The sequence below is a fragment of the Argopecten irradians genome, chromosome 10, assembly GCF_041381155.1.
Source record: "Argopecten irradians isolate NY chromosome 10, Ai_NY, whole genome shotgun sequence".
Lineage (NCBI taxonomy): Eukaryota > Metazoa > Mollusca > Bivalvia > Pectinida > Pectinidae > Argopecten > Argopecten irradians.
Window position 1 is genome coordinate 24,344,316 of NC_091143.1, and position 14,355 is coordinate 24,358,670.

A 14,355-nucleotide genomic window follows, 5' to 3' on the forward strand; every position below is an offset into this window, starting at 1 on the left:
TTATGGTGGCTGATTACGGCCATCTCGTGTTGTTGTGTTGTCGCCTTGTCGTGTTGTCGCCTTGTCGAGTTGTCGCGGTCTCAAACTGCGACGACCCGAGATTTAACAGTTAAAATGTCGACTTGTCGCGTTTTCGAACCGCGACAAGTCGACAACACGACAAGACGACAAGTCGACAACACGACAAGTCGACATTTCAAACACGCTAATTAGCGCGTACAGAATATCGTGTTGTCGCGGTAAAATGTCGACTTGTCGTGTTGTCGAGTTGTAGTGTTGTCGACTTGTCGTGTTGTCGAGTTGTCGACTTGTCGCCTTCCTGTTACTCATGCGCAAATCATATGAAATAGCCACTATCTTTGAATATAGAACTGAAGTCAGTGCTTGTACCATACACTTTCATGACCAGATGTCGACATCTTTTAGTTTAGATGTCGACATCAATAACTGACAAGTCGGTGTCACACCCGAGCATAAACACGATTAATCGCCGAGTTACCGACTTTCTACATAATTATCTTGGAATCATTATGTGGACAGGTTCATGTGGTAAGTCGACATATTCTTCTGTTTATGTCGACATCTTCCGATATGATGTCGACTTAATGCCTTAATTATGTCGACATCATTAAATCGTAAGTCGGCAACTCGATGGCAGAAATATGCCACCAATATGGTCTAGTATGGTGGCATATTTCTGCCATCGAGTTAATCTAGGTCGACTTAGGGTAACTCAACTTTGACTAGATAGTTATGTCGACAAGTCGAGTTATACCATGACTTGTTGAGATAGTTATGTCGATCAGTCGAGGTCTAACATGACTTGTTGAGATATTTATGTCGGTAAGATGAATTTTAACATGACAAGTCCACATATTCATATTGGAAAGTCGAGTTACACTATCGCGACTGACTATCGTGGATCTCTTCGTAATAAGGTAAGTCAATTTTCCAGGATGTAAGTCGACTTGCCGACATAAATATCTCAACAACTCATGATATAACTCGACAGGTCGACTTAATTATCTCGGCAAAGTTACGTTACATAACTCGACCTAAAATAACACGATGGCAGAAATATGCCACCATACAATACCCATTTGGAAACCAGCTTTACTTGTTAGCTTGCCCTGTCCATATATATACATAAATATTTACATCCCTCGATACACTTATATAAAGGCACAACGAATTTTTGTTACGGTCTTAATGGCCAGATTCAACCTTAGGGCTAAAAATCCTCCCGCGGGACGCGGTTTTAGCTCCAAACTCGGGATATATCTGCATCTATTTTTTGTAGTAAAAACGTAGTAAAAAATGTCACGTGCTTATACCTCATTCATGCCATTGGCCGGAATATGGAATTGTATTAGTGGGTAACTAGTGATCACGTGATTGTGTGTTCACTTCCAAATATGGTGATAATTTGCTTGCCATTTCTTCGGAGAAATTGATTTATTTGAAAATATTTAGACTCCAAAATGTTATTAATATTGCATGCATATCATTTTGACTTGGACATATGTATTATTTTACTATAAATAATGATCTGAAATGAGTTATAAAACTGTCATTTTCACGTTTTGTAAATAAATGATATAATGCGAATTGACCAATTCAATAGGTCTTACCGTCTAATCTAGGATCAGCGAAGATCGGCTACTCCCGGCTAAATTCGTAGAATTCTAAATTTATATTTTTATATATTATTACCTGCTTTAGGTTTCAGAACATATACATGTACATATAACACAGAGAAAATAAGATCTTCTTCAAAAGGCCTAATTATGTATAAATACCAGGTCAGAGAAATCACTCTATTTGGAAGTAAACACACACTCATGTGACCACTAGTTACCCACTAATACAATTCCATATTTATTTCGGCCAATGGCATGAATGAGGTATAATCACGTGATTTGTTTTACTACGTTTGACTACAAAGAACGCGTGTTTTGTGCCATTATTGGGAAAATCCCCCGCGGATCGTGGTTTCATTTCCACCATTTGAAACAGAAGGCTTAGAGTAGACTTTGATTGTGAAACATTGATAAATTGAAGAGTACATGTTGTGCCATGGCAGATGTCAAAGTTCATGTATATATACTCGACAATTACTTGAAACATCATCTAATAAATTTGTGTTGAAATTATAATTGATGTTGACCAGGAAATGTACCAGTCTAAATTTTGGTTGAATAATGCATGGAAAGTGAATTATTCAAACAATCTGGATTTCGAATTTTTAATCATTAATTGAACTCGGGACTTTTTGGGTGTGTAATTAGGGGAAAGTTGATAACTTTTTATAATATATGTACCCTAATTTTCTTTTGTTGATTTACGGACCCTGAAAGATACGGATTATGCGGCTTTAACTTTTCCACTTTGTGGAAAATCCTTCAAATCGGATTTATCTCCCTTGATTAAAATGACAAACCATGTACCTTTGCTATGTTATAATTTTTTTTTTAATTTTTTTTTTTAATTCAATAATGAATGCAGATCAAATATATTAATCAAATATGTGTATTAATTTAATTTGAAACATGTTTGTTTTGCTGAAAATTTGCAAAAAAAAATAATATCAATACAAAATATTCATGATTGTAATTTGATTGTTGTTGTTTTTGTACTTGCTGTAAAATGAGAAAAACCGTGTTGTGGAGAAGAAGTTTGTTAAAATTTGAATTTTTTACAAATGGATGAGAGTTGAGAATGTCTAACAGTCACCTGAATTCCGATATATGCACAGTTATGATAATGTTTTGCTTTTAAACAAACAAATAAATATGTCTCCTATATAAAACTATGGTAAAGACCCTATCCCCTGGGGAAAATTCCGAGACCCCAGGGCCATGAAATTCACAATATTGGTAGAGGGCCTTGAGACCTGCCATGTAAGCACATAAGCCCGTGTTTCTTACTATATGTGTACATATGTATTAGATTCCCAAAAAGCTAAGTGGGCTATACGGAAGCTTATAACTATTTGTTTGGAAATAATATGGAAAATAAACTATGATATGATAGTATTGCTAACAATTTCAAATGGTGGAAATGAAACCACGATCCGCGGAGGATTTTCCCCATAATTGTACAAAACACGCGTTCTTTGAAGTAAAACGTAGTAAAACAAGTCACGTGATTATACCTCATTCATGCCATTGGCCGAAATAAATATGGAATTGTATTAGTGGGTAACTAGTGATCACATGAGTGTGTGTTTACTTCCAAATAGAGTGATTTCTCTGACCTGGTATTTATACATACTTTGGCCTTATTTTCTCTGTGTTATATGTATATGTTCTAAGCCCTAAAGCAGGTAATATATATATATAAATATAAATTTAGAATTCTACGAATTTAGCCGGGAGTAGCCGATCTTCGCTGATTTTAGATTAGACGGTTAGACCTATTGAATTGGTCAATTCGTATTATATCATTTATTTACAAAACGTGAAAATGGCAGCTTTACAACTCATTTCAGTTCATTATTTGTAGTAAAACAGTGCATATGTGCAAGTCAAATGATAAGCATGCAATATTAATAATATTTTGGAGTCTAAATATTTTCAAATAAATCAATTTCTCCGAAGAAATGGCAAGCAAACTATTACCATATTTGGAAGTAAACACAAAATCACGTGATCACTAGTTACCCATAATACAATTTTATATTACGGCCAATGGCATGAATGAGGTATAAGCACGTGACTTTTTTTTACTGCGTTTGACTACAAAGAACGCATGTTTTTACTACGAAAAATAGATGCAGATGTATCGCGAGTTGGGAGTTTAAAACCGCGTCCCTGGAGGATTTTTAGCCCAAAGTTTGAATTTGACCATTAAGACCGTAACAAAAATTCGTTGTGCCTTTATATAAGTGTATCGAGGCAGAGATTTACATTTAAATCTCTGATCGAGGGATGTAAATATTTATCATGCGCGGATCCAAGGGGGGGCGGACCCGGCGTACGCCCCCCCTAAAATAGGAGAGAGAAAAAAAAGAAAAAGGAAAAAGAAGGGAAAAGAAAGAAGGGAAGGAAGGAAAAGAAAGAAGAAAGAAAAAAAAAAGAGGGAGAAAGGGAAAAAATTAAGGAATTAGATATAGAGTGGGAATTAGACAGAAAGCTCCATATCCTACCTTTACCGTTTGATGTTATCATTTTAAAATCTAAATGTATTCGACTTTGTGGTACATACATGCATGAACATACTTGTATCCAGGCGCAATGGAATAATTATATATTTTTTTTCGTGTAAGTTAAGGTTTTATCTCCATCGCTTAAAAGGTACAATGTAAATCCCTTCAAGTATTTACTTTAAAAAAAAAACAAAAAAAAAACGATAAAATAATATCGTTGAATGATAATGATATTGTCATTAATATTCAATATTGACAGGTTATATCTCGATATCCTTAGCAATAAAAGAAAATGGGGAGGGGGTGGGTGGAAGGAATGCATTGTAGCTGGCCATGAGTCTTCGTTGGTTGACTATATGTCATGCCCTTCGTTTTCCAGGTTGTAAATGATATATTACACATTTTTGAATCAGCATTAAAGTCCTGTATTAAATCCTACTATCAATTCACAAATGTGTGCGTACTTTCAAAACGCCAGTTACAAGATCACTACTGACGCCGAATGCTTCTAGAAGCCTTTTATTTGTCCTAAGAAAATGTTTGTAAAGAAAAAAGTGGAATGCGACAGAGAATGAGAGCTTCTAGGGTCTAGGTGCACCCCATGGCCAGATGCCTTCCTTTTTTGTTTCAATAAAAACATATCTTAATGATAATGTTATAAGATAGGCAAACGATGTTAAAAAATTAATGCACATGACAAAAGGCTCCCTATTAGAAAACAGGATGATAGCAATGGTTCCTGGCACCGTATGGCCATAGACAAGACCACTAGCCTTCTTTTCTTTCATTGTCCAATACACGAATTATGAAGATTGTGTAAGTTAGGGAAAATGAATTATCTAATCTGAGAGATAATGTATAAAAGTAAAAGCTTATATCGTTAAAAAAAGTTCACATACACTTTCATTAGTCCTATAAAAACCTTCGATAGGCGACCCCTAGCTGCAATATTGTAGCTCAAAAGACTTTTAGACTGAAAATGGTGTCTTCTTTAGAGCTACAATTGTTCCCTATTACTTCAAAACCTTCAAAAAAGTATGAAAAACTGTGCCCGAGTGATTTTCGGAGGCAGTGCTCCACTACGATACATAGGGTCCAATTCGTACCCGGCCTAAAGACATAGTAGGCCGGGTACGTATATTCGTTCTAGGCGGCCCCCAGACCCCCATCCTTTTCTTTGCTTCGTGCCTCTATGAATAGATATTCAGATTTTAGGCAGTGCAATTCTGTAACTTTGTATTCAAAATATGACATTAGACGTCAAAAATAATAAACGAACATTTTTACATGGCTTCAATTATTTTTTGGAAAAAGTGTACATTTATTCGAGGGCTTCTGGGGGCCTAGGCGGCCCCCAGACCCCCGCCCTTCTTCGCTTTATGTCCATATAAATATTAAGATTTTGATATTGCAATTCTGTAAGTAAAAAAATAAATAAATCAAAACTTCAAATAAAAAATATGACACTTGACACGAAAACCATAAATAAACATCCTTAAATGGCTTCAATTATTTTCTGGAAAATGTGTTCATGAAATCCTCAGAATGCAGGATTTTGCACCATTTATTCGAGAGCTTCTGGGGGCCTAGGCGGCCCCCAGACCCCTCGCCTGATTTGCTTTGTCCCACCGCCCCCTCTAACCTCAAAACCTGGAGGATTTTTAGCCCAAAGTTTGAATTTGACCATTAAGACCGTAACAAAAATTCGTTGTGCCTTTATATAAGTGTATCGAGGCAGAGATTTACATTTAAATCTCTGATCGAGGGATGTAAATATTTATCATGCGCGGATCCAAGGGGGGGCGGACCCGGCGTACGCCCCCCCTAAAATAGGAGAGAGAAAAAAAAAAAAAAAAGGAAAAAGAAGGGAAAAGAAAGAAGGGAAGGAAGGAAAAGAAAGAAGAAAGAAAAAAAAAAGAGGGAGAAAGGGAAAAAATTAAGGAATTAGATATAGAGTGGGAATTAGACAGAAAGCTCCATATCCTACCTTTACCGTTTGATGTTATCATTTTAAAATCTAAATGTATTCGACTTTGTGGTACATACATGCATGAACATACTTGTATCCAGGCGCAATGGAATAATTATATATTTTTTTTCGTGTAAGTTAAGGTTTTATCTCCATCGCTTAAAAGGTACAATGTAAATCCCTTCAAGTATTTACTTTAAAAAAAAAACAAAAAAAAAACGATAAAATAATATCGTTGAATGATAATGATATTGTCATTAATATTCAATATTGACAGGTTATATCTCGATATCCTTAGCAATAAAAGAAAATGGGGAGGGGGTGGGTGGAAGGAATGCATTGTAGCTGGCCATGAGTCTTCGTTGGTTGACTATATGTCATGCCCTTCGTTTTCCAGGTTGTAAATGATATATTACACATTTTTGAATCAGCATTAAAGTCCTGTATTAAATCCTACTATCAATTCACAAATGTGTGCGTACTTTCAAAACGCCAGTTACAAGATCACTACTGACGCCGAATGCTTCTAGAAGCCTTTTATTTGTCCTAAGAAAATGTTTGTAAAGAAAAAAGTGGAATGCGACAGAGAATGAGAGCTTCTAGGGTCTAGGTGCACCCCATGGCCAGATGCCTTCCTTTTTTGTTTCAATAAAAACATATCTTAATGATAATGTTATAAGATAGGCAAACGATGTTAAAAAATTAATGCACATGACAAAAGGCTCCCTATTAGAAAACAGGATGATAGCAATGGTTCCTGGCACCGTATGGCCATAGACAAGACCACTAGCCTTCTTTTCTTTCATTGTCCAATACACGAATTATGAAGATTGTGTAAGTTAGGGAAAATGAATTATCTAATCTGAGAGATAATGTATAAAAGTAAAAGCTTATATCGTTAAAAAAAGTTCACATACACTTTCATTAGTCCTATAAAAACCTTCGATAGGCGACCCCTAGCTGCAATATTGTAGCTCAAAAGACTTTTAGACTGAAAATGGTGTCTTCTTTAGAGCTACAATTGTTCCCTATTACTTCAAAACCTTCAAAAAAGTATGAAAAACTGTGCCCGAGTGATTTTCGGAGGCAGTGCTCCACTACGATACATAGGGTCCAATTCGTACCCGGCCTAAAGACATAGTAGGCCGGGTACGTATATTCGTTCTAGGCGGCCCCCAGACCCCCATCCTTTTCTTTGCTTCGTGCCTCTATGAATAGATATTCAGATTTTAGGCAGTGCAATTCTGTAACTTTGTATTCAAAATATGACATTAGACATCAAAAATAATAAACGAACATTTTTACATGGCTTCAATTATTTTTTGGAAAAAGTGTACATTTATTCGAGGGCTTCTGGGGGCCTAGGCGGCCCCCAGACCCCCGCCCTTCTTCGCTTTATGTCCATATAAATATTAAGATTTTGATATTGCAATTCTGTAAGTAAAAAAATAAATAAATCAAAACTTCAAATAAAAAATATGACACTTGACACGAAAACCATAAATAAACATCCTTAAATGGCTTCAATTATTTTCTGGAAAATGTGTTCATGAAATCCTCAGAATGCAGGATTTTGCACCATTTATTCGAGAGCTTCTGGGGGCCTAGGCGGCCCCCAGACCCCTCGCCTGATTTGCTTTGTCCCACGCCCCCTCTAACCTCAAAACCTAAATCCGCCCCTGTTTATGTAGGCCAAGCTAACAAGTAAAGCTGGTTTCCCAACGTGTATTGTGTACCTGTACTGTGACCTTTATGGCTTTTAAATTACGTAACTGGTTTTTTCGGGATTCACAAGAAAATACAACATAAAATTTTTTTTTTTTTTTTTTATTTTTTTTATTTTCATTCATTCTTTTAATATAGTATAGTACGGTATTTGTACTACATGGACTTGGTACGAATGCCAATCAACAAAACACACACACAGCTTTGAAACGAATTTTCAACCCACGGTTATATATATTAATAATTCGTTGTACACTTCCTTAGCTCGGGCTAACAGCCACGTTAACGCAGGCTACAGTTTCATGGCCGGGATGTGCAGGATCACATATTTTTTTAAATCAAATGAATAAAAACTTGAATTAACAAAATCAACGTCGATCTCTGCTGTATGGCTTTTGCTGCATATACACAGTGCTCTATGAAAGGGTGGCCTTTGATTTCCATTTTAAAGACCAGATATCGACATCTTTTAGTTTAGATGTCGACATCAATAACTGACAAGTCGGTGTCACACCCGAGCATAAACACATTAATCGCCGAGTTACCGACTGTCTACACAAATATCTTGGATTCATTATGTGGGCATGTACATGTGGTAAGTCGACATATTCTTCTGTTTATGTCGACATATTCCGATATGATTTCGACTTAATGCCTTAACGATGTCGACATTATTAAGTCGTAAGTCGGCAAATCGATGGCAGAAATATGCCACCATAAAATTGCAATATTTTCTAATTTTCGGATTAACGGGCCTTCGAACTATTAGGCCCTTAGTATGGAAGCGTATATTGGTCACCTGTTGTAAAGTTAATAACTAGAAGTAGCATTGTAGACAAGTCTACTTTCCGAATTTGATATGACCTTGGCGCATTAACATTTTACGACTTGTCGATATTTTTGTCAACAAACCGACTTTTACATTTGCAAGAGTTGAGAACAAAATGACATCAACTTCTTCAACATTCTCATATTTCAACGTTGAACTAGAAATACCGATTTTACGTTGTTCCGTCCAGCCTAACTAATTTCACATGTCGACAAAAGAGAATGTGTCGTTACAGTTTTAAAAACAAGTCGTTTTATTTTAATATTGTCTTTCTTACTTGTTTATAAAAAAGACAACTTGAAAATCATTTACCTGTTGAGTTGTTTCTAAACATAACACAGTTATTTATCTACGGTTTGTCACGAAGAAAGTGAGCTTGATGACTTTCCTGTTATTGAGATTGATTAGTTCAAGTAAATGTCAACTTTACCTGAATATGTCAAACCAATGAAATTAAACATGTCTATATTAAGTTAAGTAAACATGTCAGATTAACCGTCGCCGTGTTTTTCCCATGTCATGTTATAGTTGGAAGCTGTAGACATTAGGACATCCACCATGCAGTCACCAATCTTGAGTCTGATATCATTGGTAAGAGTATTCACTTTTCATTTCTATGTACTTATCTGATTTGGTCTATTGTATTACGATTTTTTATAAATGCATGTAGTGTATATACTACAGACGATATCAGAACTCAATATAATAAGAAATTTGGAAATATGTACACGTTTAATAATATGCATTTGTTGATTACTTCTTTCAGGCACTGGCTGTAACATGCATCCTGCATCAAAGTATGGCTTTACCACCTCCAGGGAACGATGCAAACGTAGACGATTTAGTTAGATACTATTCCGGATTAATGTACACGGTAAAGGAGATATGTGGATTTCTGTTATGCACACATGGGGTTATTGTCAGTCTTGAAAGCATAAAACGCATCAAAAGACGACTGGGATTGAAAACAAATATGTGTGAAAGTCCTTTGGATGTGATTGTAGAAAAAATATTAACGTTGCGTAAAGAAGGATATTCAAATCTCGGATACAGATCCATGTGGCGTATGCTGAATGTATTTCATAGAATACGTGCTACGCAACAAACCGTCCGTAATTGTCTTTCCATAATTGACGAACAGGGTGTTTACCGGAGGTCAAGAAGGCGTTTACACCGAAGGCAATACAGTGTTGAAGGACCTAATTTTCTTATGCACATTGATGGATATGACAAGTTAAAACCGTTCGGGGTAGCGATACATGGTGCTATTGACGGATTCTCACGGAAAATACTTTGGTTAAAATCTGGTTTATCGAATAATAACCCGAAATATATTGCTTATTTTTATCTTGCATATCTGAAAAGTACAAAGAAACTACCGACAGTGATCAGGAGCGATAGAGGAACTGAAAATGTGCTTGTTCGCGACTTGCAAATATGTCTCCGTATGCACCACAGAGATCATTATAGAGGCGTGAACAGTTTCCTGGTTGGAAGGTCCAGTGGTAACCAAAGGATCGAAAGGTTATGGGGAACATTGCGCCTCTCTTTCACCGACTTTTGGAAAGCAAAATTTGAGGGCATGAAGGATATGGGTATATTTGATGAAGGCAATGTACTTCATATTGAATGTCTTAGGTACTGCTACATGAATATAATTCAGAACCAGCTGGATGTGTTTATGCAAACCTGGAACTCGCATCGAATAAGATCACAACGTGACGTAACAAACGTTCATGGTATACCGGTTGTCTTATACCATCAGCCTGAATTGTTTGGAACCTCAGACTATTCCTGTGAGTTACCTTGCTCAGAGGAAACAGTTGATGAACTAATGGACGAATTTACTGAAGAATTCCCAACACATGGTTGTTCTTATGATTTTAGAATGGTTTTGCAACATCTAAGTGGTATTCATCCAGACCAAATTCCCATTATTGAAAGTATGGTAGATGCTGATGAAATGTTTACAGCACTGGTGCACTCTTGCGATGTGATTAACCGACATTGACACATTCATATCATGAATATTATGGGACATCCTTCAAGCATTGACGTTATTCGTCTGATCGTAACGAGAGTACATGTGCAAGAAAAACAAATCTACATAACGTTTATTTCAAATTGTTAAATTTATGTATTAAACCATTCTGACAATAGGTATCATTTATTAAAACGTTTGTTATAATATACACAATGCATTTGTACAGCTTGTTTAGAAATACATTGTCACCTTCGTGAAAAGAAGACTTTACTACCTTGAAATCTTAAAAAGAGTCAAGTGCAATACTGCATTGTTTTTTCACAAAATGATCATCCAGATGTGTTATTTTGTGAAAAAAAACATTTAATTTTTACACTTGACTTAAGATATTTAAGTCTTATTTTCACAAATAGCAAAATGTATTTCTGAATAAGCTAAACAGATGCATTGTGTAAGTTATAACAACCATTTAGATGATACGTATTGTCAGAATGATTTAATACATAAATATACCAATTTGAAATAAAAGAGTATTTAGAACCTTAAGAGTTCGTGGAGTAGTAGTATGTGCATTTTTGTGGAATTTTGTTTTGTTTTGTTTTGGTTTGTACTTTTATGTGTAGAGACTTAATTTAGTTTCTTAGTTTATACATGTATATGAGTTATCAACTTTTTGTGGTACAGTATTACCTTCTTATGCCTAAAAGGAATTAGTGTCTTTGGATTATTTGCAACATGGATATTATTACTCCTTTACTACTTATTTACTTCGGAAATTCAGCTGTTTGATTATTGGCAAGTACTATGAATAATAATTACTTAATTAAAAGTGAATGAACTTTATTTGACGGTGTATGTTGTTTATTTACATTTAAGAATGGTGTCAGAAATTTGAGAAGAGAAAAGAACCGTAATAGAGAATAGATAAAGAGAAATATTTCAAATGTATCGCAAGTGGTTTGGTTTGGTTTGGTTGGATGTTTTAGGCCAAGATTTAGGTTACAACCCCTACTCGAGACCTCCCCTCCTCCTTTCACAACACGGGCTTGGGACGACTACGACGGAGTTAATCAGAAGTGGGATATAAACAGAGGCTATATGAGAGATAGAATGGTCGATCGTTGGTTATGGAATTTATTCCACACGAGTAAGTCCTTTTAAGTTACATTAGACACGAGCTTTAGCAAGTGTTTTTTTAATAACTTTTAAATTTTAATTTACTCGTGTGGAATAAGTTCTATAAACAACAACCACGAGCTGTGAAACCTGATTGTAGTACCTCAATTGTTTTTAATTAAAAACATCGTGGATTCAATCACTTTGACGGCTGATTTCATCGGCAGTTTCTATAACGAGCGGTGGAGAACATAAGGATTGATCTTCATTTTCATTGCGAATACAGTAGTATGAACGCAGTTGGCAACGAACATAGTCTATGGAGCGCGTTAGTGCTCCATTAAGAATATGTTATAATTCTTATATTTACATAATAATATAATTCTTATATTTACATCCATGACGCGGTTTTCGACATCAGGGGCGCTATCAACTACGTTAACGTTGGTTGCTATGTTACGTCAACTGCGTTTATGCTCGTTTGAATGCAACATGACGTTATTAAGCTCAAGAAGGGAGAGATGTAAATATAACTGTATGACGCCATCCCTTTATTAATTTTGCAGAGCCGCAAAAATTAACAGCTTAGTCTTAAAGCCCCACTACCTTCCCGGGGTAAAACATAAAGGTTTCTTTAAAACATTAATAACATCAGAAAATATATTCCGATGCCCTAAGATGAGCTCACAACACCAAACAAATGCAAAATTGACTCAGTAATGTATGATAACGGTGGAGAGTCATTTCGCTGTTTTGCCGTCTGGCGCAGTGCTAGTCAACTATCGCGCGGTATTTAGGACGACGTCAGGAAACATAAGATGACCCGCGTTATGAAAATTAAATCAAATTGTTCAGAATGATATGATACGTGTACTATTAACGGTAAGTTAATCACTTTTGTGACTGTACAAAATTATCGATCTCGATTTACATTCCCATTTTGAAAATTAAAAGCCGTTTCGAAAGGTAGTGGGCCTTTAATACTACACTTGACATTCCCTTCTAAACCATTTAATAAAAAAATATACTGTTAATATTTATAATTCTGGTCTTATTATGTTTCCCGCCAATTTCCGGTGTCGTCCTAATTTTGATAAACATTCATATCTTGTTCCGGAAAGGTAGTGGCCCTTTAACGACGTCCTCGCTTTGTGTAGATCGAGTCAAAGTTTGAAATTTCCACCAATCAAAACGCCTTCAACCGTTGGTACATTTATCTAATGCCAAGAGTGGGCAATTAGGTAGAATCAGAAAACGTTTGTCCTTCCTAATGTCCATTACGCCCTACCGGTATATTCCACACAAAACTTAACAATTCTAGATTCTGCTGAGGTAACCAAATATCTTATCCAAAATTTGGCAAAAACATCTTATCCTTGAAGTCCAGTCCACTTTTGAAATGCCTTGGTCCATTTATTCCGATATGGACCAAGGCATTTCAAAAGTGGACTGGTAGCCATAGTCCTGTAATATAATACATGTAGGTTTCAATAATCGTTATTTATCGTAGCCATGTGAATCATTTTGGCTAATATCGGAATCTCGTACCGGCAATATATTAGGCAATAAAAAGCCTAATGTATAGTCAGGCTTAGCGAAGTAGGCAAACGTACGTGATTGTTTATGTAAATTTCTATCAGAATAAGTCGGAACTTTCCCAGCGCCTCGTGACATGGATGTGTTTTTCACATGTAAAAGTGAAATCAAAACAAATAATGAATTATTTTCTTATTTCCAATGCTTCAGATTTTTTTTCAATATATCAGAATGTTGAACTAAAAGCATGTAGTATGTATTCTTATCCCTAATATAAAACTACTTTCAACACGTTGTAGAATTTCGACAGGAAATTCAAATCTATATATACTGTAACAGTAGTTCCTTGGGCAATAAAGTATATTCTATCAGAAGCTTTGAACTTCTAAATTGTAAAACCTCTAATGCTGTCTGTGGTATTGAGTGTGCCCTATGTAGTTAAATATATGTTGAATATATGAATGATTATCGTTCTGCAATGAACCGTGGTAAGAGTCAATGTTTGAATCAACATTTTAACCTCTATGACCGTCCGCATACTAGAAAAAATGACCATCACACCAATAGTCCTACAATGAGCACAACGTTCCTCACACAGGGGCTAGATGCGGACCTATGACACAGCAAACACCACGAGAGAAAACAATATGCCCCATCCCACGACCACTTATCGATATGATAGGTGGTCGTGGGATGGGGGATATACTCGGGAAAGATTATATTTTCCCCTTGTGCTGTTTTGTGTGACCGAGGTCGGCGCCTTGCCCTGTGGTTCCGCAGGGAACAAGAGAAACACTATATTAGACGTCTTTATACAGCTTTTATACAGCTGCGTCTTTTTTAAGACGCAAAAAGAAAACAACTAAAAATACTTAGAGAATACTTTTTTTTTAAACTTTTTTTTTGCGTCGTGTACCTGCGCCACGATGTAGTTAAACTAATGCATTTGTTATCGTTCATTTGATAGAAACGACGTATTTGTAACCATGGACATGTCGACTCTTCAAGCCAACTGGATTCAAAGTAAAGTTCGATAACCTAATGAACTC

The 14,355-nt window shown here is 35.9% G+C and overlaps 1 protein-coding gene across 1 annotated transcript; it reads left to right on the forward strand.

Annotated features, from left to right (window-relative positions):
• The first annotated feature begins 9,095 nt into the window (after window positions 1–9,095).
• Window positions 9,096–10,976, forward strand: LOC138332769 (uncharacterized). The gene has a single exon (XM_069280735.1). The coding sequence runs from the start codon at window positions 9,470–9,472 to the stop codon at window positions 10,679–10,681; it is 1,212 nt and encodes a 403-aa protein (XP_069136836.1). The 5' UTR covers window positions 9,096–9,469; the 3' UTR covers window positions 10,682–10,976.
• The last annotated feature ends 3,379 nt before the right edge of the window (window positions 10,977–14,355 follow it).